We start from the raw sequence: 25,674 nt of genomic DNA, 5'->3' as shown, positions 1-25,674 counted from the left end.
TTTTACTTATGCAACATTGATTGTTCGGAATAAATTGTATTATTATGCTTTAACCCGTCTGTTTGGAAATTCTCTTTGTCACACAAGATTAACCAACACGTAACTGGGCCTTGACCTCTTGGAGGTAGAAGGCCAGTTCCTTCATACCTCAGCCTGGGCTGAGGCAGGAAAAGCCAACACTAGGATCAGACCTAAATCATGTTCATGGAGAGACCTTGGTCTGGTCAGCTAACATTACTGCCAAGCAGCTGAAATATAGAGTGATATTGTGGTCTTAGCTGACGTGTGTCGCCTCACTGTTTTGAGCGATGCTCGTTCAGGTATATTTAGAGCGAGCAAGCGCGAGCCCGACGCTGACTTTCGTTGATTTCACGGCCACAGGTGTCGCTGTTAAGAAGCATTTCTGAAAGTTACAAATAGTCCCTTTAAGAAAAGTAAAATTAAGTATTCTTGCCTTATAGGCCTACAGAAATAATTCTTGGCTTGTAGTTGTGCTTACTTTTTGATAGAGTAATCTATTAAATTGTGTGAGAGTTTGTAAAAGTATGTTTTGATGTGACTTTACTTCAATTCATCAAGTTTTTGGATTATCCGTTAACCGTAGAGGCATGCGAGAAAAACACATTAAATCTCATCACAAATCATCAAGTCGAATAGCAAACGGAGTAAGCATCTTTATGTAATACATAAATCATTGGCTAAGTACTATAAGTTAAAGTATACAAAGTGTACTGTCGTGAACTAAAAAACAGAGATGCTCACAAGTCACATTTTGCAAGTTTCAAGTCTGAACTTTTATTTAAAACTTTGAATGCATGTCCTTTTCTTATAAAAGAGTTCTTGTTTTTGGCATAGCTACTTTTATTTAAAAATGTTTTATTTAACCTTTATTTAACCAGGTTAGTCCCATTGAGATTAAGAACCTCTTTTCCAAGGGACACCTTGGCAAGACGGTCAGACGCAAGAACACAAAGTTGCAGACACAGACACAAATAGAGATAAAATACAATTCACAAACACTAAAAGCACTAAAATTTGCATTAAAAGAGAACTATCTAAAGACAAATGGGGGGACAAAAAGGAACTTTTCTGGGAGTCAGCTGTACAACAAGGGGGGCTAAAAACATTGGAATGCCATAGAGTCTGCTTCTAAAGCCTTCATTTTAGATTTAAAAATGTTTAATGATACCAGCTCCTTGATTTTAAGGTCATTTTGGAGCAAATTCCAGGCTGAGGGTGCAGAATATGCAAAAACCCTTTCTCCAATTTTTGTCCGAGCTTTTGGGACAGAGAGCACAAAGAAGTCCTGTGAACGCAGTGAATACTGTCCACAATTTTTTGGCGTAATAAAAACACTTAAAATATACAATACTGTCATGAACTAAAAAGCAGAGATGCTCACAAGTCATATTTTGCGCATATTTTAAGTCTGAACTTTTGCCTTAAACTTTGAATGCATGTCTTTTACTTATAAAAGAGTCCTTGTTTTTGGCATAGCTATTTTTATTTAAATAATCTAAATACTTCTTCCACTCTGAGAGTGCAGGCAGAAAACCCTCACAGGTTGTTGGGCAATGTATCAAGTGCCCTTGGCATTGTGAAAAAAACAAAAAAAAAAACCCTTTTTAGGATTCAAGATTCAAGATGTTTATTGTCACGCCGGTTATACAAGTACAATCTTGTGAAATGCTTTTTGCTGGGAAGCTCCATTAAAAATAAAAAGTTATATTACAATTATAAAAGGAAATACTTTGTACAAGGGCATATTAAGAACATATACATATCAGGAAGTATGAATGTACATATATAAGAAATACTGTGCACAAGGCATATTAAGAACATATACATAAAGAACATATACAGTATATACAGTATACGACAGGGGTTCTCAACCTTTTGTAACCCGAGGCCCCTCCGCTTGTTAAAAAATGTTCCCTTCCCAAATAAATGACAAACTGGGCTGTAAATATGTGTTACGCCACTGTCAGGTGTAATGATCCACATACATATTCAGCTTAACCTCACCCATCACTGCCTGCCATTATGAATCCAAAGTATTCATGATCATATTTCCTCTCCACACACTTTTACTGCCTTCAACAATTGCTTGATTTTGTGTCACTGCATCTGTGACATATATGTCTGTAAAGGGGAGACTCGTGGGTACCCATAGAACCTATTTTCATTCACATATCTTGAGGTCAGAGGTCAAGGGACCCATTTGAAAATGGCCATGGCAGTTTTTCCTCACCAAAAATCAGCGTAAGTTTGGAGCATTATTTAACCTCCTTCCCGACAAGCTAGTATGACATGGTTGGTACCGACAGGTTCCTTAGGTTTTTATAGTTTCATATGATGCCAGTATCTTTATTCTAACTTTATAAGTGAGCCCGCAATAACCTCTGAAATACAGAATAGCGGTTAATCTAACCATTTGGCAGCACCTTCTCGGCCCACTAGGTGTCTCTCTGAGGCCCACCAGTGGGCCGCGGCCCAGTGGTTGAGAATCCCTGGCATTATATGATTGAGGTACTTTTTGTGTGAGAAGGTGTCGTATGAATTATCTATTTAGAAGTCTGAGGAGGACACTTTTTGAAGAGTCTGTAATTTCAGTCTGTCATACACACACAAACACACTTAGAATTGGAATTACATAACCATGACCTTTGTCCTGCTGCATCCATGGAAGCATGGGCTGCACCTCCACGGTGGGTTACATACACTGTGATATTAGGTAATGCCTCTGTGGACGGTACCAAATTGAGACACGTACGTGCTCGCATGAAATAAACACATAAAAAAACTCTATTTGAGCACACAATTTAAACAGAAACGTACTTTTAAAAAAGACAAACATATGTAGTTTATGAATTTATGTAACTATGTCTGGATTAATGTTTATTTTGGCGTTGAAAGTGCAGGAATCCACCCCCGCTAGGACGTGAGTTGGTATGATCCTCCATGGCGGAGAGATTCCCTTCCGTGTTGAGTTGACAGTGTGAAGCGAGTCTGACACAAAGAGGGGAGGTGAAAAGGTAAGAACAACCACTAATAACTCACATTTATAATGTTTTACATCTGTGGCAGTCTGCGGGGATTACACAGAAGCTGTATTAGCATCACATTGAAGCTAGACACTTTAAATACAGGTGATATTTGTCAGTGAAAACATGTTATTAGAAGACTCCAAAGTGAGGCGAACTTAAGGAACAAGTCGTGTCCTAGGCAACAGCCAGGGCCTTAAATCCTCTCCCGCTGGCTATCTTTACTTAACTTCCTCCTTTTATTTTAGATTTTCTCATTAAAACTAGTGAAACTTGGAGGGCTTCATTACATGTGTAGCTTTCATACAGACTGTGGGAAACCCGGTGCCACTACTCTTCTAGTGTTGCATAATTGTTTGCTTAAAGGCAGAAGAGCCAAAAGGATGAACTCTTGTAAACCTGGTCCCGTGGCTGGTTTCACTGGTAGTTCAAACCGCCAGAAGCGTCTTTCACTTGACTTTACTGGCGACTAACCGAAGTCCCACATGACTTTGAATAGACCATGTGTTGGCTTATAGTATATACAATGTCTATTACCAAGAAACCTCTTCTCCTTATCAAGAATAGTCACTTCTTTTATGGACATTTTTGTGTGTGAAATCAGTAATAAATTGTCAAAATAATTAGTAAAAGTTGCCTAAGTTGTGTGTGTAGTTTTTATTTATTAATTTATTTGACAGGGTCAATACATGTAAGGCAAGGCAGCTTTATTTGTATAGCACATTTCAGCAACAGGGCAATTCAAAGTGCTTTACATAAACATTCAAGAACAATGCGACAAAGTGCAAAACAACATTAAGACATAATTAAAACAGTTATAAAAACAAAAAAACTGATAGATAAATATACAGTATATAAAGTGTCTATCAAGGGTGTGTGTGGCTTTACCAAGAAACTACTCTTGATAAGGAGAAGTCCTTATTAAGAATAGTCACTTCTTTTATGGACATGTGTGTGAAATCAGCAAGGAAAAATCAGTAATAAATTGTCAAAATAATTAGTAAAAGTTGCCTTAATTGTGTGTGTAGTTTTTATTTATTAATTTATTTGACAGGGATAATACATGTAGGCAGGGTCTGAATTTTTTTTCATTATATTAGCCACCAGGTTACATCTGTATAGACAATAAGTCACACAATGGTGAGATTAGTGCTGATCAGAAGTGTCTTCTATTAGTTTTGGTTTGGAGGTAAATATTTGGTGATTTGGCAGTAATTACAAAGAAATTTCAAATAGGTAACTTGCCAATTATCACCAAATTACCATGAAATTGTAAGTGGCAGGTCACTGAACATTTCTACCGGCCACTTAATTTTTTTTTGTCTGCCACTTCTGAAATCTAGGTAGAACGCTTTAAAACTGTAAACACTGAGTCAGCGGTACCAGACGGTAGAATAATGGAATATATCATGTAACCTTATTGCATGACTATATTTGGTAACACTTCATTTTACAGGTCCGCAAATTTCATGGTAATTAGGTGATAATTGGCAAGTTACCTATTTGAAATTTCTTTGGAATTACTGCCAAATTACCCAAATATTTACCTCCAAAACCAAAACTAATAGAAGACCCTTCTGATCATCACTAATCTCACCATTGTGTGACTTTTTATCTGTACAGATGTAACCTGGTAGCTAATATGATGAATCAGGGAGTTTTTAAAGAAATTTCAAAGAAGTTATTTACTAATTATTATCTATTTATCAGCAGACATGGATTGTCATGAATTTCATTCATTATACATAAAATACAACATCTTACATTCAAACCAATTTACATATGTATGTTCCCAATCAGTGATCCCGGGTTTTTTGTTTAGTTTCAGTCAGTGTTTCATCTTTTCATTAAACATTTTCAGGTCAGATTGTATTTTTTTTTCCGTTGGTAGGGTTCGCCAAAAATGATGACTGACCGAAGGTTGTTTTTGTACTGTGCCACTCTGCAGTTACCATTTGTTGATCCACTAGTGGCTATTCTATTGGTATTCATTTTTGAAGTGAGTTTTGTCTGTTGTTGTGACTACCATTAGCAGCTAACTTTATACCTACACTATATAACACACAATGAACTTGAGACAGGAGGACTTGTGATCTAAGTTTGCTAATTGACCCTCCTGGGAGATCACTGAGCAAAGCAGTCTGCATAACAACAAACAGGAGATACTGTATGAGTGATTTTAGTTTGTGCCTTATCTCCTGATCAGACTTAACAGTATTACATATTCTATCCATAAATAGGGTGGACAAAATAAACCTCTCAGTATAATGCAATACAATTCAACTGCACCACAAATGGTTATGGTATATAGTATGTAATAATAAAGTATAAATCCCATAATAGCCCATGAAATAAAGAATAATCCAACAACATTGTTTATTATTCATATTCAACATTAATTATTATTAATTATTCTCAGACGGATATCTCTGTTTGTTGTGTGTAGAGGTGCGTTAGTACAGTAGTGCGGCAACGGCACTGAAATGGGGGAGATGGAGACAGACAGAAGAACATATCATCCTGCTGCGCCACAAAGCTTTTAATATTTCTCATCGAAGCTTCAAAGCCCAAAAAATGGTATTCAAGACATTCGGCCCTAGTACTGTTCCTTATTCGATTCCAGCTGGTGACCCCTGTTGCATAACATCCCCTTGTTTGCTGCCTCTATACTGGCCACTGTCCAGTAAGGACAAAATGGCCCAAAAAGTCATTGACATTGAATGATTAAGGTTAATCATTGACATTGAATGATTAAGGTTAGGCATTGACATTGAATGCTTAAGGTTAGGCATTGACATTGAATGCTTAAGATTAGGCATTGACATTGAATGGTTAAGGTTAGGCATTGACATTGAATGGTTAAGGTTAGGCATTAACCTTGAATGGTTAAGGTTAGGCATTGACATTGAGTGGTTAAGGTTAGTCACTGACCACGAATGGTTAAGGTTAAGGCCCAGACACACCAACCCGACATCTAAGAACTAGCGGCGACGAAGGCCGACTGTTGCGTAGCCACATGGCGTCTTTGTTTTGGTCGTCAAGTTTCACCCGAACACATTACAAAGACTACAGCCGACGGCCAGTTAGAACATACGTTCTGAGCCTGAATGAGATTAAATAATTCTGCATACCAGCAGGTCGCGTTAGTCTGTATTCATTCGTCATTCAAAAAGGGAAACCTGAAGACCGAGGACTGCTGATATACAAGCCATTGTTATGATACGTACATGAAACAAAGCGACGTCTGCCGACCATTTTCACATCACTCACACTCACCACTTAGCTTCATTCCAGATGGCCATGTCGTTGTGAAAATATCAGTGTATTGGAATGATGAGATGAGATTAAAAAAAAGAGAAGAGCCTTCTGTGTGACTTTACTCGTTCGCTTGCTTTTCTCACGTCCATTTCTCTTCTCGTGCACTGATTGTGACTGTACAAAAGTGAGGCCAAAATGTCCCTGATACGGGAACTGCCATCTTGAGTGTTGACATCATTTGGAGCCAGAGTCTGCTCAGTAGTGATTTGGGGGCTGGAGCCCCGGTATCAAGGTCCCGCCCACACATCTGCCCGAGCCAATCACAAGCCGAGCACAGCCGCAGCTCGTTAGCGTGAGCCACCTAGCTGCTACGTTAGCACCACGGTAGCTGAACAAAGTGACACTCTATTACACAGACTTCTGACGGTTATGGAAAGTTAAAGTTACATCACCTCTCTTGTACAATTCAAGAGCCTCCGGCCGCATGACTACTTCACTCAGAGCGGCTGTCAATCATGACGTCTAACCTCCTTTTTATAGCATCAAATAACTACTTAAAACCAAACTTAACAAAAATATCAACATTTGAACATACATCAGCGTGATGAGAACTACCCAAAATGACAGAAACCATCTTTGGGAAAAATGTATTTGACGTGTACTTTGACTTTTTAGTTTGTCGCTGTCTTTATATACAGTAGCAATGTTGTATAACATAGTTGTCAATCAAACTGAAGTTTATTGTTTTATATGTTCCCTTTAGTACATATTTTGGTCACAATTCTTTAATAACTAAGTTGAAGTGATCCTTATCAAAATGTTTGTTTATGTTATGTGTGCATCAGACTTTTTAAACTCTTAAATATCTATTGGTATCGGCCTTAAAGATCCAGTATTGGTCAGGCTATAATGTAGATTTGGTAAAAGGCACAATTGATATTGCTATTACAAAACTAGCAAGTGCAATTTTAACAGACCAGTTAAACATATTAACAAAGCTGCTGCTGTGTAGCTACTGTCATGTTAAAACTGAATTGTCTAGTGACAAAATGTTACACATTAAATAAGAGATGATCACATATTTGTATTCCATTGTATTATGCTGATTTATGAAAATATCATTGAAATATTCAATTTAAGATTTACAGGGAAGTGTTTTTGACTGTATTATGTTTTCATCTGACAATAGTGTAGAAAGATTTGAGAGTTCAGAACATGATGTTCTCTCGTGCTCAGTGTGAAAAGAGCGTGATGTATGACAAGAAATTCCTCTTGTGTCGAAAGCAGCGGTTTACAATGTTATAGTATGTAGAGCCAATTGTCCAATAATGCCTGCACAAAAGTCATCATTGTATGGTGTGTAGAACACTGCTCACATATGTTAGCAATCATATTGTTCTGTGCAGCATTTTAACCAGTTTTATGCCAGAGTCCCCCAGTTTTGCTCAGTTGGGGTTTTTAACTGAACTGAAACAGATTTTAAAATGCAGATTTAAAATTATAGCTTGCTTAATCATTATAAGATGATGGTTATGTTAAAAATAAATCTGTCGAATAGTAAAAAAGTAACAAATGTCCAACCCTTCAGTCAAAACAAATGTCTTCAAGCTACTTATTACAGTCCAAGTGGATTTATTATACAATAATATGAGCTGGAAGAGGCAAATATTTGCTATTTTTACTGAAAAAAATGATGGCTCAATGATCAAATTTGATTCATTTTCTGCAAAATAATCAATCATATAACTGTTTTGCACTATAGTATTGCATGTTAGATTCTGATCTAACACTGTTTGTTCTGTCCCCATGTAGAGTGTCAACATGACCGACATGGACGCTGAAACCACCACCCACACCGAGCCCACGGTGGATGAAGAGGAGCCTCTTTTCAGCAACCTGGACCTCTTCCTCTTCACCCTGATTGTCGGCCTCGTCATCTATTGGTTCATGTCCCGCAAGAAGCCAGAGCCCCTCCCCGAATTCAAGAGGCTCGACACACCGTGAGTACCCATCACATTATATCTTAGATTTAAATTTTTCAAAAGAGTTTGGAGTATTACATGATTCCTATTCAGATCTGACCACATCTTTAGGAGAACAAAATTAAGTCTGACAAATGTAAGGAGAAGAGCATATATGTGGGTTTTTTTGTGATAATTTTGATAATCGATTCATCGTTCATGCAAAAATGTCAGACAATGCTGTTTTCAGCCTCTCAAATATGGAGATTACCTGCTTTTTCAATCATATTAAACTGAATATCTTTGGGTTTTGTACTGACAAAACAAGACATTTAAAGACACCACCCTGGACTTTGAGAAACTAAGACATTTTCTATTATTTTCTGACATTTTATAGACCAAACAATTAATCAACAATGAAAATAAGCGTTAGTTTCAGCCCTAGATTTAACAGATTTCTGTTCTGTATATTGGTTCAGAGTTTGATTAAATCCTGGCAAAAATGACCCTTTTGTTGGGCCAAACTCTCAAGCAAAGTAGTCACGTGTGTTCGTGTGTTTGTGTTCGCTGGGGTATGGGTTTGGTTTCAGACCTGTTTTAAATAATCAATGGTCCAAGAATGTTTTGTCATTTACTTTCAAATGAAATCTAGTTAGCCACATTGTGTAAAAAGCAAGTGTGTGACAATGCATGGCTTAAGGCTTGTAAATGTTCCGCTAGTAGTGACCTTTGTTTCTCACTCCTTGTCCTGCTCTTGTACACACTATCTGTTACTTATCTGATCCTCCCTCTCTCTCGTGTGAGTGCTTCTATTACCTCCCCTCATCATTAGGGCTCTCACAATCGTGTCATTTTATTTGACAATTAATTGTCATACAAATAACAGAGTTAAAATTGTAGTGTTCATTTTATGCAACAAAGCGGTGCTGCTGTGTTTGGCTTTGCAACTAGACCTAAATCCATGTTGTTAATTTCAATGGCTACTTGTCGAAATTATGCGACGGGCTAAGCGACGGGTCGCTTGTTTGAAAAAATGCTTGCCCTGGCTCTATTTTCGCAAAGCTTTGTGCACCTGCTCCACCTCCAACCTATTTTCATTGATCAAAATCGACGCTGGCAGTAACTGACATAAATCAATTTCACTCTATGTAATATAGAGTGAAATTGCTCGTAGTATATCTGGACAATTGTTTGCTAATAATTCGCCAGAGTTTGTTCGCTTGCTTGCTGTTAAGAGGTATGAGACACTCAGTTCACCTAGTGCACTACACAGTGCGGTATTTCTGAAAGGACCCAAGCTACTCTTATAACACCATGTTTCCTTCCAAACATTGTTATGGGAATTATCTCATTAGAAAAGCTTAATGGAGCGACAACTCCAGCATAACTTTTCACAGAGCTGTCAGACACACTGCTGCACCCGTAGGAGATCAAGAGAGCCGTTATTGGCACCAGAAAAACCTGCCCAACAGCCATAAGATCCAGACAGTCAAGCTCTCTCTTTTCCCATGTTTGTTCCTGACATTGGAACCATGTGCTCAGGTAGACACTTGTCAGGAGAAACGATACTTTGGTACCAAGTCGATGCCAAAATTCTGCAAATATGACGTTTTTCTACAGTACCGCAAGGATTAGGGCTCGAGACTAACTGCGTCCCGTCAGCCTAGGGACAATAGAATCGTCCCTGATAATGCTACTTTGCAAACAACAAATCTGTGTGTAATAATCAGCAGTAGGAGAGCTAGTTAACGTTAGCTGCTAGCAGTTAGCAGCCGGTGGGCAGCACAGTCCTGCTTGGCTAAATAACGGAGCTAACAGCTAGCATTAACAGAGGTTGCATTGAGTTCAAGCTCTATTCAGTAAAAATGAGTATTGGGTGAAGGTAAATTATAATGTTATTATGATGTGTTCAAATGTAATCTTGTAAAAATTTAGTTTTTGGCAAGAATCTTGAGGCAGATTGTCAGGGATTAATAATAAATTCACAAAGAAAAGTATGCAAACGATAGTAAAAGAGTGTAAGTTGAAGTACATGGCATGTATTGTTTTGTTTTTGTTTTCTACCGTATTATCAAATTTGTATTGAGAATCGTGCAATTTCACGTGAATTGATGAAGCCCCCAGGAAGAGTATCGGGTTGTGAAGATAATTTTCATAGTGGCCGAACGGTGGAATTACAACCTCTGTGTCCGTCATATGATGCCATTGGGCCCAAAAGACTTTTTCCCATAGACTTACATTGAGAAAGAGACGTCTGTAAATCAGCGGATAATGTTTTTTTGAGGTAAATCAACTTCCCAGTATGAACACTGGAATAGCCCTTATTTAAATCATTAGGTCCTAAAAGTTGTAAAATACACTTATAGCCAAATCCAGAGTTATTTCCCTTCCTCCGTTCATTTGAATGAAACCCATACCGTGGCTGGACCGAGTGCTGGGAGGCGGAGTTAAAGGAAAGCGTTACTTCGCCTGCGCTATGGACCAAATGGATGCGGAGGATCGCCGGAAGATCCCTTTATCTCTCAGCAGTCGAGCCATTTTGGCTTCATGCGCCACTGAGCAGCTCTCATAGGAATGAATTCTCTTTATACATCCACGGTATTGGTATGGACTGCTAAACTTCTGGTATCGTGACATCCCTACTTGTAACATTGGCTTTAAATTCCCTTGATTGTGGAATCTAACGATTAGGCAAATTGATCGTGGTCAGCTCAAATAATCGTGATTATGTAATAATTGCGACGGGCTTACTCATCACTTATCAGTGGAGTGATGGAGGCTTTGCTTAAGTTCAGTGGACTCTCCTTCCACTGGCCACTTTTTAAGCCCCTCCCCACCCACGACACTATTTCTTTGGTCACCAGAGTAAAGCCTCTAAACAGCAGCAGCCTCACTCTCTGGGTGGCTGAGGTCATCTGAATGGAGACAGTGTTGGAGGCCGAGTGGGGGAGATCCTGAGCATTTGTGTTGAAACAAGGGGTTGGCTTGAAAGCGGGGGGAAAGACCCCTGTAGAGCACGTTTTGCTTTGGGAAGAGTGTGCATCTGTGGAGGGCGGGAATACAGGAAGGGAACATAGAGCTCCCCTCCCCTTTTAAAGAGAGCAGTGATTACCTAACTGTTATGAAGGGGGCGTAGTCTTCCATGTCTTTCCTGTGCTTTTGTTTTTGGCCCTGAACCCATTTTGAAAGTTCCCTGGAGAGCAAACTAGGAAGGCGAGCCAAGCTGCTTTTGTGAGTCCTCTCCAAAGGTGGAAAGTTGAGGCAAAAGACAAGCAACCCTTTCTTTGCCCTGAGTTACTTTTTTTTTTCATTCTTCTTTCCCCACTCCCCTGTTTTTCTTTTTAGTGTGTGTGTGTGGGCTGAGCTGCGCTGCCATTGGAGAAAGGCCATGTCACAAATGGAATCCTTTTATGATAAATGAGGTTGCCATAGCAATGACATTCCCCTCTCTCCTCCAGTGAGATGGGGGCGGGGGATACTTCAGAAGGAAAAAAAAAAAACTACCATTCACAGCTCTTTCCCCCCTCCTTCAGTGGTCCACCGAGGAGTTGCTCTGATAACCAGCCAGAATGGATCTTGTAGACTTTTTCGTTCCCAACACCTTTCAGCCCGGAGAGGAAAAGGGGCGGGGATGAGGAGGAAGGCATTTTCAGCCCCAGAGTGTTTCAGTGTGTGTTTGTGTGAGTCAAAAGTGTGGGTCTGCAGCTCCGGCTACATTTTATGGGAAAGTCAGTTTCCCACCATTGTGTCCTCAGCGGTTGCCAGACACTGACAGGGCTTGTAGGCTGTGTGGAGAACAGACGCTGCTGGTTTCAGAGAGCAGCACAGGAAGAGTTCAGATCGTGTAGGAGCCTCTGAGGTGAAGGCAGGCAGCTCCTCCAAAACCTGCGAGTGTCCGGCTGGCGGCTGCCTTTCTGGACTGGTTTTGTTTTTCCATCCTGTGGTTGTGGAGTGTTGACGTCCTGCTTTTGATTTTGAGCGTGGCGGTTCCCGGCGTGGCGGCCTAGCCAGTGGTGCTAGTGGCAGCGGTGAGCTACAGGGCTGCATGCCATGGGCTGTGTCTTCTCCCTGCCAGAGGACAGGAGAGATGCTGCTGAGAGGTCAGTAAAGTGACAGATTTACTGCTCCTTCTAAAGATCTTTTTTAAACAATACTTGCTTGAAATTGTCTTAAATATTTTTCACCAGCTATTGTTTAATCCTACTGTTTAGATAACACGTGGGCATGTACATAAGTTGTTGAGTGACACCTTGTAAGTGATTTGTAAGGGTTGAACTTTTGGCTTATTTCCAAAGTAAGCCCTTCGCACGTTGTACTTGATAGACAGGTAATGGTTTCAAAACCATACAATGTTCCCAGGAGGTTGTGTAAGAGATGGTCATAAAATCTGTTTAACTACAAACACAATTTGATTATTGTGTCTTCTGTTTTTTCCTTCTTCTCCACAAGCTCCTCAAACGCTGTTCAGTTGGTTATCATTGTGTTGCACGTTTCTAGCTTCGTTAAATTTTATTGTTTTTCATTTAAGTCAGATTGCAAAATGAAAAGCATTGACTGTAGTGTCTTAAGATTACCTCCACGTTTGAGTGTTGGAGTTTAAGACTACACTCGAGTACGTTTGCATGAAAAGGTTTAGTTTCTGGATGGATGAATGAATGGAAAGTTAATTCTGACAGTATATATACAGATGATGAGCTCTGAACTATTTGGACTAGACTGTGAATTGTTCAAACAATGACTAAACCCAAACATGCATGAGTTGTTTTCATGTTGGACCCGAGCAATCGCAGAAAGGAAAAGATGTTCGAGATTATGAGGCCATGTGTGTGTTATCAGAGTCAAACTGGCCGTCTCGGCAGATAACTTCATCCCCAACACAGGCCCTTTCGGAAGAATATGACAATAGAATAGAAATGATTTTGTTTTACACTTGTATGGCACTTTTTAGGCAGACGTTTTATTGGTGTCCGGTAGCGGATTTCAGTCCAAAATGGCGGAAGCGTAGCTTTGCTGCTGGGCGCTGATGTTGCAATGGAACGAACAATTGACTTCTTGGCAATATACGTTCTTTGATAGGCAGCGGGTCCTCTTCACGGAGTCCGCCATGTTGCTCCGGCATGTTTCTACAGTAGCCCAGAACAGACGAACCAAAACACTGGCTCTAGAGAGAGTCTTTCACATTTTTACGTTACCTGAAGGCCACCGTAGTTCTCCAACACACTTGTGAAGCTGTGGAAACGTGAGTCACAGAGTGCAAAACCGTGGTACCGCCAGCCGTCTGACTTCTTTTGCACACTTGCTCCTAAAGTATTGTTATTATCGTAAGGATGGCCTCTGAGCGGGGCGAATGGCGTTACCATGGTTTTGCACTCGGTGGCTCACATTACCGCAGTCTTGGAAAAGGAGGAGAGAGCGGAGGGGTGCTCAGTTGTTTGTATTTAGAGTTACACAGATGGGGAAATCAATCAGAAGGGATATCTTTTGCTGTATGTACTTAATGTTTAATTTTCCACATGCTCAAGATACTTTGCATTTGTTGACACAGTATTAAGATACTGGAGAGATTCACCTAGCTATTTTCTAATGATGCAGAGAAAATCCTCCCCGTTGAGTGACTGTAAGGTGAGACAAGGCTATTTTATTTATAGAGCACCATTCAGACACAAGGCAATTCAAAGTGCTTTACAGGGGCATACAAATATATTAAATATATTAAACATAACACTTAAAACATTAAAATTGCATTTAAAAGATAATGAAAAATAAATGGAAAGCGAGGACAAGCAAATAAGTAGTTGAACATTAGATGGAAATTGCATTTTTAAAAAGCAATAAAAACAAAAAGCAAGCACATTTTATAATAAGTTATGTGTGTAATTTAATGGAAAAACCAAAGCAAACAATAATGTTTTAAGCCCTGATTTAAGAGCTGACAGCTTCAGTAGACCTCAGACCATTCAGGAAGCTTGTTCTACAGGTGGGAAGCATACTGTAGAAACTAAAAGCTGCTTCACCTCTCTTGGTTTTGATCCTGGGAACACTGCGTCAACCTGTCCCAGATGACCTGAGGGGTCTGGACGCTTTGTAATGTACAGTAAATCAGAGAAGTGCTTAGGCCCAGGACCATTTAGTGCTCTATAGATGAGTAATAGGATTTTAAAATCCATCCTTTGGAAGTAGAGGCAGACGCTCTCAGCTGGTAACCGCTCAGGCAGATCCTGCTAACGCTGTCAGGAATGTTTCACCTTGGGGGAAAAGGCTTGTTTTAGATTTCAATGAGGAATTTACACTTTGCTTCAGTCCGCATTAACCACGGGGGTCCATTTTTATGGCGTGTTGGGCATCAATCCCACATGCCTGCACACCTTTGTTCTGTAGACGGGTTCTTTAGGTTGTAAATTGTTTGACTAAATGTGTGTTAGAGGTCAAATATAGTTAATGAATATATTGTCTCTAGTTCTCTTAGATTTTATGGCTGTCCTACAGCCTTTTGGATGTGGAAAACCTGAAACCATATTCATCTGGCAGGCATACTATTCCTGCTTGTAGTCATGTGTATCCGTTTTTATTCCCTTTTTCGGTGCCGACAGAGTTGCAGCTGTCCACTTGGACCTTTGATGCTGAATGAAGCGGTGTTGCCTTTTATTTGCCTCCATAATAGATTTCGCTTCCTGTGTCCCTGTTTTACTTAAACAGTGTGTTTGCACGTGTCATTTTGATCTGTTTCCATCCATTAATTACTTCCTGGATGAATATGAATCAAAAATTTTGAATCACCATGCGGTGTAACATGTAGTAATTATGAATCAATTTGAAAATTGCATGATGTAATGTGCGTAGTATGTGACCGTGTACATAGTTAGTATGACTAATGCTTCTATGGCAGCTGAGTCACTGCTCTGCTGCTCCCTGTTGTCGTAACACTAACAATGAAGAGACAATTTGCCCATGTTGCCCGAGAGTTGGTGCTACACATTTATTCAGATGCTGATTATTTTAATCAATAACTTGCTATTATGAGAATATTTTTGGAAATATTACATCGCAATATGGCAAATTAATGAAACAATCACATGAAATAATCAAAATTCATGCTTTAATGGAATGTTATGCAAAATATCAGACAAAACTCTTCACATGCATAAATCAAAACGATTCAATAAAGTTTTTTGTAGTTTGCTTAGAATCATTAATTTGATCAATATGATCATGTGACCATGACACTGCAATTCCCTAAAAGTCAGTGAATGATAATGTTGACTCATCATCAACCAGTTCTATTGTTTGTTTGTGGGCCTTTTTACCTTGAAGATGATTAAGCAGTTGAGCTTGTTTGACCGTTTTTACATTAAAGGCACAATAAGTAGGAGGATTTGTCACCGTGTCGTAGCTTCCTATTGGATGCGTGCTTAAAAGCTGGCACTTGGTCGCTACGTATTTATAGAGGTTTATGCCCAGAAACGTCCCAAACACAGCGAGATAAGAAAATACAGTCAGTGTGGCTGGGCAATATATCGATATCATATAATATATGAGACAAAATATTGTCTTGGATTTTGGATTTTTAAAGGCTGCATTACAGTAAAGTGATATTTTCTGAATTTACCAGACTGCTCTAGCTGTTCCATTATTTGCCTTTACCCACTTTGTCATTACATCCACATTACTGATTATTATTTATCAAAAATCTCATGTGTAAATATTTTGTAAAAGCACCAATGATCAACCCTACAATATCGTCCTAATATCAATATCGAGGTATTTGGTGAAAAATAATGTGATATTGGATAGATTGTTTTCTAGGAAATCCTACAAATTGTGTCTTTAACTGTCTCATGAGTCATTAATCTCTTCACCTTTTGCTTTCTTGATAAAGCTTAATCACTTGTGGAGTAAATCATGTTTATTGATCTTCCTGGCCTCACTCTGAACTTTGACATTTATTGACAGGTGGTCATTTAATACACAATAGCTAGACAACAGCTATATGTACATTTTTTAATGTCTTCTAGTGCTGTTAAAGGTTTGTTTACAACAGTAATGTTTGTAAGATATCAGTACGACAGGCCTATATTTCCACCCGTGATTAGGTTCGATCATTTGAGTCACATTCTTCAGTATGTCGTGAGTTGAGATCAGATTAGAAGATTTAATTATGCGTTTAAATGATAAAGAGTACTTCCTCTTCTCCTGTGTGAAAGTTATCTGACTGTACTATCATAAGTAGGTTGACCTTGTAATTGAATGTTGTATGTGGAAAGACAATACATTTCATTCGTTTGGTGAACATGGTCGTTGCTAAATAGTTGGTTTTCAATCACAGTATCGTGGTAAAGGTCAGGTTGTCTCTTTGTGTTTATTTAGGCTTAACTTCAGGTCAAACCTGTGTTGTTTTTTTTCCCAGAGCACCCACGACAAGAGAGACCAGTTTCATCGAGAAAATGAAGAAAACAGTGAGTGAAGTTACTTAATCCTTCCCATCATTTCTGCTTCACTTGTGTTCTGTCTCATGTTTCCAACATGGATATATTCTCCAGGAGCAGATTTGATACTGTTGTTCCAAAAAATTAGTCAGGGTTTAAAAGAGCCATTTGGACTGGCAAATGTACAACTTTAAACAGTGTTGGTGTTGAGATCCTTCACCAGGTTTTGACCTCAAAGTTGTTTTCCTTTTCCTTTTTTCCAGTAAAAAAATGTTTGATGTGCAAGTCAAAACACTTCAGTTGAAAAGTGGATGTGTAGTGTTTTAGTAAATATTAGTTTTCCTACTCTTTTGCTCAAACGATGAAGAATATGACGACTATAATTGTCTCCCCTACTAATGTGATAATACTGTATGCAGTTCTAGATTAATGTGATAATTCTACATGCAGTTTTAGATTAATGTGATAATACCGTATGCAGTTCTAGGTTTAGAAACACTGTTTTGACTTTGATGATCCTCTGTTTTCAAGCCAGCCTTGAGAAAAGACTTTGGGTTTGAATCATGTGGTTTTGCAGCAAATAGTTCAGATACCACGACGATGGCAGAAAAGAGCTTTGGTCCACAGTGACATTTAATTTAGTCTCTGTTTTCCTTTGTTATGAATTATCATGGCAACACTGTAGGCAAGGATAAAGTATTTAAAGATACTTAAAAATATACATGCACAGATGGAGCTGTTTGTTCATGTAAAGATAAGCCATATGTTGGAGAAATGGAGAAATGCTTGGTTGGTTCTTGTCTGTGTTTACATTTGCTTAGAAGTGAAGTTATTTAGTCTTTACATTATGCAGTTTGTCACATGCAGGAGCACTCTAGTTGGCAATGCTGCACTTCAGGGTTTGGGAGAAAATAAATTCTGAATACATTTTAGGTAAATTACAAAAGATATGCTGCATCTGTTGTACTTGCACGTGGTCTGTGTTTCGTAACGAGACCGACATGAGAAACAGGTCAGTTTATTGTTGTTGTTATTGTGTGGGAGAAAGCTTTTACATGCCCCAAGTAAATGTTTTTTTTTGTCAATGTATAACCAGAGCAAGAACATCATTGTGTTCTACGGCTCCCAGACGGGCACAGGAGAGGAATTTGCCAACAGACTGTCCAAAGACGCTCAGCGCTACGGCATGAAAGGAATGTCTGCCGATCCAGAGGAGTATGAAATGGTAACTTGCATCAGTGGAACAACATACAAACCACAGACTTAAGATTAACATCCTCCTCGTTCTTTTGGATGGTACTCATTATAGCTGCCAGTTAATTATTTGGGATAGTGTCATGGAAAAAGTATCACTGCAGTGCTGCAGACTGAAGAAGTCATTGTGTTATTATGGCAAAGCAATCATTAAGTTTACATCTCAGTGTTTATAATCTGATTCTCCTGCATTGTCCAGACATGAGACTTCAGTCATTGTGATGATGATGATTTAATACACATCACATGGCAGAGTCTAACTGAGCCACATAGCAGTTTATAATAACTGCTGGAGTAATGTGATCTCTTCTAATTATACATTACTGTGCTGAAATAAAACATGTCTAGGCAAGTGAGTCCATAAAGACGCAAGGACGGCACAAACTCAGAGCATTATGCGTATGATATTTCAGTCACATACTGTACATACAAAGTGCACAATCCAGTCTAGGCATAGATAATATGCTTTGATTAGTTAGTCATATTTAAAGGGATAGTTTGGGTGTTTTGAAGTGGGGTAGTATGAGGTACTTATCCATAGTCAGTATATTACCTACAGTAGAGTTTGGAGAAACAGACAGGAGTTACCGCACGGAACCAAAGTAATGTGCTGCTGTGGACGGGGCCGGCAGCAAAACATATTTTAGCCACCTAAAAGAAAGACTCACTTAAAAAAATCTATCAGTTTAAATGTACACTATATTTAGAATATTTTCACTGCTTTACCTTTCCATCAGATAGCTATACAGTCTATGTTTCTAACGGGGAACTGAAGCCGTTGTTTCCATCTATGCTCTCGCAAAAAGCCGCCAGACTCCATTGGAAAAAAACTGTAATTTTAATTTCTTTAATTTCTGCGAGGTAAAATTACAGTCTTTTTCAATGGAGTCTGGTGGCTTTTGCAAAGAGCATAGATAACGGCTCTAGTTCCCCATCGGAAACATCGACTGTATAGATGTCTCAGGGCAAGGTAAACCAGCAAAAATATTCTAAATATAGCATACGCTTAAATTGATATTGATTTTTTTAGGTCAGCCTTTCTTCTAGTGGCTAAAGTATGTTTTGCTGCCGGCCCCGTCCACAGCAGTACATTGCTTTGGTTCTGTGTGGTAACTCCTGTCTGCTTCTCCAAACTGAAGCCGTGCCGACCGTCATCTACTGTAGGTAATACACTGACTATGGATAAATACCTCTTACAACCCCACTTCAAAACACCCAAACTATCCCTTTAATAACTTGCATGTTTGCTGACAGGGCAACTCTTGAGATAACCAGTTCAATATTGAAGACAAACTTCCTTAAACTCATTTCAGTGCTCACGGTTTCTGATTGTGATGTTTTGTGTTCCAGGGGGAGCTGGCCCGTCTGTCTGAGATTAAAAACTCCCTGGCCATATTTTGCATGGCCACCTATGGTGAAGGAGACCCAACAGATAACGCCCAGGACTTGTACGACTGGCTGCAGGAAAATGATGATGAAGACCTCTCCGGACTGACGTACACTGTGAGTCTTTATGCTAAAGTTTTAAACATACAGTAATGTATTTCTAATTTTGATTGTATAGGAATTATGTTGGTGTTAGTTGTGTATAAACATGTTTTTATTATGGTTGCCCATTTAATAAGCACAACACAAAGCACAACTGCATACTGTGCATGATGTCAATGACTATACAAACATTGTGCTACACTCTCTGTTCTGCATGTGTTTGTTGCTTTGTCCCATGTAGGCCTGCAGCTAATGATTATTTAAATTATCAATTAATATATCAGTTATTTTTGCAATTAAACGTTTGATTCATACAACATCAGAAAACGCCAGAGCCCCAATGTGACGTCATCAAGCCCAAAACAAACAAACTCAATAAAAATATTACATTTACAGTCATTTAAGACCAAGAAAATTAATTAATTCTCACAATTGAGAAACCATTAAACACTTGGCATTAAAAATTACTGTAACTATTAATAGTTGCTGATTAATGGTCTATTGATTGACTGATGGACTCATTGTGTTCACTCGTGTTAAAATCATGTGAGCTCAATTGATGCAATATACTTCATATATGCCGATCAGCCATATCATTAGGCTATACGCAGCCCCATACGCAACAAACTGCGAAGCATTGTGTGTTCTGACACCTTTCTATCAGAACCAGCATTAACCTTTTCAGCAATCTGAGCTCCAGTAGCTCTTCTATTGGATCGGACAACACGACCCAGCCTTCGCTCCCCACGTGCATCAATGAGCCTCGGGTCTGACCCTGTCACCGGTTCACCGATTTTCCTTCCTTGGACCACTTTTGGTAGGTCCTGACCACTGCAAACCGGGAACATCCCACAAGAGCTGCAGTTTTGGAGAGGCTCTGACCCAGTCAGGCCCTTGTCAAAGTCGCTCACATCCTTATGCTTGCCCTTTTTTTCTGCTTCCAACACAATGTTAAAATTTCAAAATGTTCACTTGCTGTCTAATATAGCCAACCCACTGCCAGGTGCCATTGTAACGAGATAATCAATGTTATTCGCTTCACTTGTCAGTGGTCTTAATGTTATGGCTGATCGGTGTATATGAGTGACCACATTTTTTCAATGTGCACATTTACCGTTTAACTTCTGTTTGATCACTATAATGATGGAAAAACATTAATCTAAAAAAAAGCAAAGGATTTCTCTTTAATATTTTTTAGAGGTAATTGGAGTAAGTTTGGACCACAACCTATTTATTTAGTGAGTCACGCTATGTCAGTTTGTCTTGCTGACGTAGAACACACAGGCTTCACTAGCATGAGCTGCATCGACCTTTTGTGAGCACCATGAAAGAGCGGGCTTTGTGTGTTGTGTTGTCTGGTCTGTCTCTGCGTGTGTGTGTCATTGTGTCGTTGTTGGGGTGCAGAGGCCCTGGCCTCATTTCAGTGAAGAACTTGACTGTGGGAAATCTAGTTAAATTCTTCTGGCATCCTTCCTCCTGTACAGTAATTCATCTGTTGTGTCTGGTCTGTATTAGAGAGACGTGGGCAGATGTTTGGCTGCTTTTCAGTCCAACAATTTTCAGATTGTTTGTTGACAACAACTTCAAGTTCATCATGCACTTTTATTTCCAGCTTGCAAGGCCACATACTGATGGTTTCTCTCTGCGCCCTGTTCTGTTTCTAGGTATTTGCGTTGGGCAACAAGACATACGAACACTACAATGCAATGGGAAAATACGTTGACAAAAGGCTCGAAGAACTTGGGGCTAAGCGCATCTTTGACCTTGGTTTAGGAGATGATGATGGCAAGTAAGTGACCTGTTAATCCTCTGAGCCAAAAAGGAAATGATGTCAAATTTTTTCTCTGAGTGTAGAGGTGTTCAGTGCAGTACAAATAACATGGTGTGAGTGCACGTTAGGCAGCCTAACCAGCATGTCCACAAGAAACCTTGAACTCTGATGAACTGTGAAATCTACTGAACACGTTCCTGCCGTCAAGGATTAACTCTTTACATTATGAACACTGCATGAAGCCACTCTTAAGCCACCCACAGGCCACATTGTCAACATTGTACTCAAATTATTTCATAATTTGACAGATTTTTACCCTCAGGGCAAAATTTACATTTTTGACCCTTAAATCATAACAACCAGTATGTTTGCTGAATCAAACACATATTATGGCTTGGTTTCGACATTAACCATGGCCACAAAAAGTTACTCCACCAAATATCCCCTGTCGGTGACCCCCTGTGGCCACCAAGTTTTATCAGGTCTCTTGAGAATGAGCGCGTCAATGGGATTACGGTGTCCCTGTCCTAACTGAATGCAACGCGAGCGTCAGCGTCAAAATATGTATAATTGCATTGTTTTCTATTGGAGTGTTCTAACTGGTCGTGAGCGACGCAGCCCTGAACATGTTTGAGATGTTGTCAGCTTATTTTCAAAAGACAGTCCATCATTCTCGAATAGTTTTGTTTTTAAATGTACTGTAAATGAAATATGAAGTCTTGTTGAACAAGGGTGAATTCAAACATGTTCTCAGCTGACTGTCCTGGTTTTGTCTTTCAGTCTGGAAGAGGACTTTGTTTCATGGAGAGAGCAGTTCTGGCCGGCCGTCTGTGAGCACTTTGGAGTTGAAGCCTTAGGAGATGACTCAAGGTTCATTCACAGACAATTTCACCTTTTTTATTATCATTTCAAGATTTTACTTCTTTTCCATATTTTTGTCCCCATCCTTCTTTAATGTCTTATCTTTACCCTAAATCTTTTTCTTTCCCAATCTCACTCTTTACCAGCTCTTTACCGTCGTAAAGCCGGGAACATTATTAAAAAGATGATGACAGCTACATTAACACTAACTTATGGGTTATGAAGTAAAGGTTAAGTGATTATTGTCTTCTTCAGATATACGGTAGTTTTCGCAGTAAGATGAGGCGTTCATATTTTCACATTGGCTGTGATTCTTTAAAGTGGACCTATTATGCTCCATTTCCAGCTCTATATTTTAATTCTGGGACTCCACTAGATCCATAGTTAAAAAAAAAATCCTTATTTAACTTATACTGGTTCTTCATGCAGGCCATCAGTTCATCCTCTGTCAGAAACAAGCCGTTATAGCTCACTGGCCAGATACTTTTACGAACTTTTACCTCATTATTTAACACTTTGGCCACTTTTAATATGAACATCCATCATTGTAACGTTATATACTGTATGTGACAGAAAATAAGGAAAAGCAAAAAAATGTCTCCTTTAAGTAGAATTTCCACATTGACTCCTTCAGCTGAGGTTTAAACAAGAAAATAGTCACCAGGGTTCATACAAAGTCTTGAAAGTTTGGAAAATAATTAATTTTAACAGTTACGTTTTCAAGGTTGGGAATATGCTTGAATTCGAATAATACTCCTTGAATAATGTTCAACATAATCTGTTGTTTGATCTACACAATTACTCATGTAAACCAAAAGAACGTCCCGTCATGATATTATATCGTCATCAATCAAAGTTAATATGAACAACAAAAATAAGCAAAGTGACAATATACATTTATTGCTGTCGGTACAAAGGTCGTACCAATTTAGAAGTGATGATGAAGGCTTTGAGAGTCTGGAAATCTTTAGTTTAGGGACCTTGAAAGTGCTTGAATTTTACTCTTAAAAAGCTGTATGAACCCTGAATAACAGACTGAAGTTACAAGGTGATTACCAAACAGGACTTATCGTACAGGTTCAAATGCTACTCCACCCAAAGTCTTTTTCTTTGTTCTGTTTCAGAAATGTCCACATCTTGATTACTTGTTATATAATGCTAGACATATCTGATTTATGACAAACCCCACCCATCTGTATGTGAATTGGACAAATGCCAAGAATGTTATTTGACTTAGGTGGGCATGCATTAGTGCGTCAACTTTACATACATTTTTATTTTTATTTCACTAGGAATTAAACTGATTTCCCTATGTGTGTATGCAGTGTCTGAGACTAACTTCAGGTTATTTCCCCTCGCAGCATACGGCAGTACGAGCTGAAGGAGCACACTGACATCAACATGAACAAAGTGTACACAGGAGAAATTGGCCGTCTCAAAGGTTTTGAGGTCCAAAAGCCGTAAGTACTGCAACAAAGACGCTGCTCGCCACCACAACTCATTCATCATGAGAGTGCTGTCTGCTCAGTCATGCTCACATTTCACCCACTTTTATAACCACGTTTACCAAAGGTCACTTTCTAAAAATGAAGCTTTCTGCCCCCTAGTGGATGTTGGAAACACATTTCTGCAGCCTTTTTTAATCAAACATCAATAATTGATTTATTTATAAAGTGATAGATCTTTGTAATATTTTTTCTTTTTCTCTTTTATTTATAGACCCTTTGACTCGAAAAACCCTTTCCTGGCTCCAGTCACTGTGAACCGCAGACTCAACAAAGCCGGTGACAGACACCTTATGCACCTGGAACTAGACATAACAGGCTCCAAGATCAGGTGAAGACTGGCTTGATATATCAATAGTTAATTGCTGGTTGATGCTTTTACAATACAGACAATAGGTCAAAGTCTGAATTTGTCGCCCTCTATGATTATAGATATGAGTCAGGAGACCACGTTGCCGTTTTCCCCACAAATGACTCTGCGTTGGTGAACAAGCTGGGACAAGTCCTCGGAGTGGACCTTGATGCGGTTATCTCTCTCAACAACCTTGATGGTATGGCATTGAACGCAAGAAGCACTTTGACTTTACTAGCTTGTCCCTGAAACCTTCTCACGAAAACCTCCCTTGATATCCAGACTTGCAGTATTGGCTCACTTTATGCAGATGAATTGTATGTTGTTATATTACTGCAATCACATGTTATTGCTGTAATATAAGGTGTTGACTTTTGTTACGAATTAAATTAGTTTCCTGTCGTCATAGAGGTCATCAGATGTACTTTGTAGTGGCATCAGTGATAGTTAAAGCAGCTCCTGTCCAGTGTTTATTAACATTATTGAAAATGACACTAAATGCTTAGTAATGAAATTAATTAAAGCCTGCTTTTAATAGACATACAGTGTAGTAAAACAACAACAAAAAAACACAAATAACCATACTTATGTGTTAAACATTGTTGAAACATAAAATAAAAGGTCAATGACCCCCTTTACACCTGGTATTAAAACCTCATTACATTTACCCCTGGTATTAATATTTGTATCCAGTGTCCACATTGAGATCCGATCGCTCCGTCTGAAAGGGCTGAGAGGAAGGCTGTGGAGGCTGCACTACGCATGGGTTTGCAGCCGGGCGCTGGCGGAGAGGCAGTGTGTAATGCGCAGACACATGAGCCTCAAAACGCCGCTATATAGGGGGAGTGGGCCCGTAAATGGAGAGGAAACTCTGAGCACAGACAGAGTGATAGCGTTGATCTCTCTGGTTACGACGGACCAGTGATCACAGGAGAGCTGAGAGTGCGCTGCAGGTTGAGCAGCACACACACATACATGGTTCAAATATTCGTTGCTGATTACTACCAAAGCTCCGGAGCTCAAAAACATGATGCTCGGGACAACCCTACCATTTACGTAATGCGTCCTCTGTGTTTTGGCTGCATTTACACCTGTATTTTCATGTGGTCAAGCACAATCTCTCTATTAACCATTTATGATTATCAGTTGACCATGAAATGAATGTTGAGACAATCCTTGAATATAGAATCTGTTTATTTATTTATCAGAGGAGTCCAACAAGAAGCACCCTTTCCCCTGCCCCACCACCTACCGCACGGCCCTCACTCACTACCTGGACATCACAAACTCCCCTCGCACCAACGTCCTCTATGAGCTGGCACAGTACGCCTCCGACCCCGAAGACCAGGAGAACATGCGCAAGATGGCCTCCTCGGCACCTGAGGGCAAGGTCAGTGCCAGGCGGTAACGATTCACTGGTGTTAGAATAACGTTTAATATTACAGACCCACGTGATGCCCTTTTTTAAAACTTTTCCACCTTTCATACTTCATGTTATTGTCTTTTTGTTGCTGCCTCTCTACAGGCTCTCTACCAGAGCTGGGTGTTGGGTAGCAATAGAAACATCCTTGCCATCCTGGAGGATATGCCTTCATTGAGGCCTCCCGTCGATCACGTGTGTGAGTTGCTGCCTCGTCTCCAGGCTCGCTATTACTCCATCGCCTCCTCCTCAAAGGTAATTTCCTGTTAAATCACACAAGACGGGCAGAACCCTTTTAACTTTTGTCACAGACTTAATTTGCACAAATGGTCTTTGA

The 25,674-nt window shown here is 39.4% G+C and overlaps 1 protein-coding gene across 4 annotated transcripts in view; it reads left to right on the top strand.

Moving 5' to 3' along the window:
• Positions 1 to 2,898: 2,898 nt before the first annotated feature.
• The window catches only part of porb (P450 (cytochrome) oxidoreductase b), a 46,380-nt gene continuing 23,604 nt past the window's right edge, over positions 2,899 to 25,674 (top strand). For 3 of the 4 annotated variants that reach the window (XR_005207652.1, XR_005207653.1, XM_037775975.1), the window contains exons 1-12: positions 2,899 to 3,035; positions 8,115 to 8,302; positions 16,668 to 16,716; positions 17,783 to 17,911; positions 19,291 to 19,443; positions 21,093 to 21,217; positions 21,980 to 22,069; positions 23,422 to 23,520; positions 23,780 to 23,896; positions 23,998 to 24,116; positions 25,126 to 25,307; positions 25,443 to 25,592. Coding sequence is in view for 2 of the 4 variants with exons in the window: in XM_037775975.1 (XP_037631903.1) it covers positions 8,124 to 8,302; positions 16,668 to 16,716; positions 17,783 to 17,911; positions 19,291 to 19,443; positions 21,093 to 21,217; positions 21,980 to 22,069; positions 23,422 to 23,520; positions 23,780 to 23,896; positions 23,998 to 24,116; positions 25,126 to 25,307; positions 25,443 to 25,592 (1,392 nt within the window). In the remaining 2 variants the exon portion in view is untranslated. Of the gene's footprint in view, positions 3,036 to 8,114; positions 8,303 to 11,826; positions 12,364 to 16,667; positions 16,717 to 17,782; positions 17,912 to 19,290; positions 19,444 to 21,092; positions 21,218 to 21,979; positions 22,070 to 23,421; positions 23,521 to 23,779; positions 23,897 to 23,997; positions 24,117 to 25,125; positions 25,308 to 25,442; positions 25,593 to 25,674 lie in introns of those variants that run through there. The other variant, XM_037775976.1, reaches the window with a different exon arrangement.

Source organism: Sebastes umbrosus, chromosome 7 (genome assembly GCF_015220745.1).
Source record: "Sebastes umbrosus isolate fSebUmb1 chromosome 7, fSebUmb1.pri, whole genome shotgun sequence".
NCBI classification, from domain to species: Eukaryota; Metazoa; Chordata; class Actinopteri; order Perciformes; family Sebastidae; genus Sebastes; species Sebastes umbrosus.
This window is presented reverse-complemented; position numbering and strand designations above follow the sequence as displayed.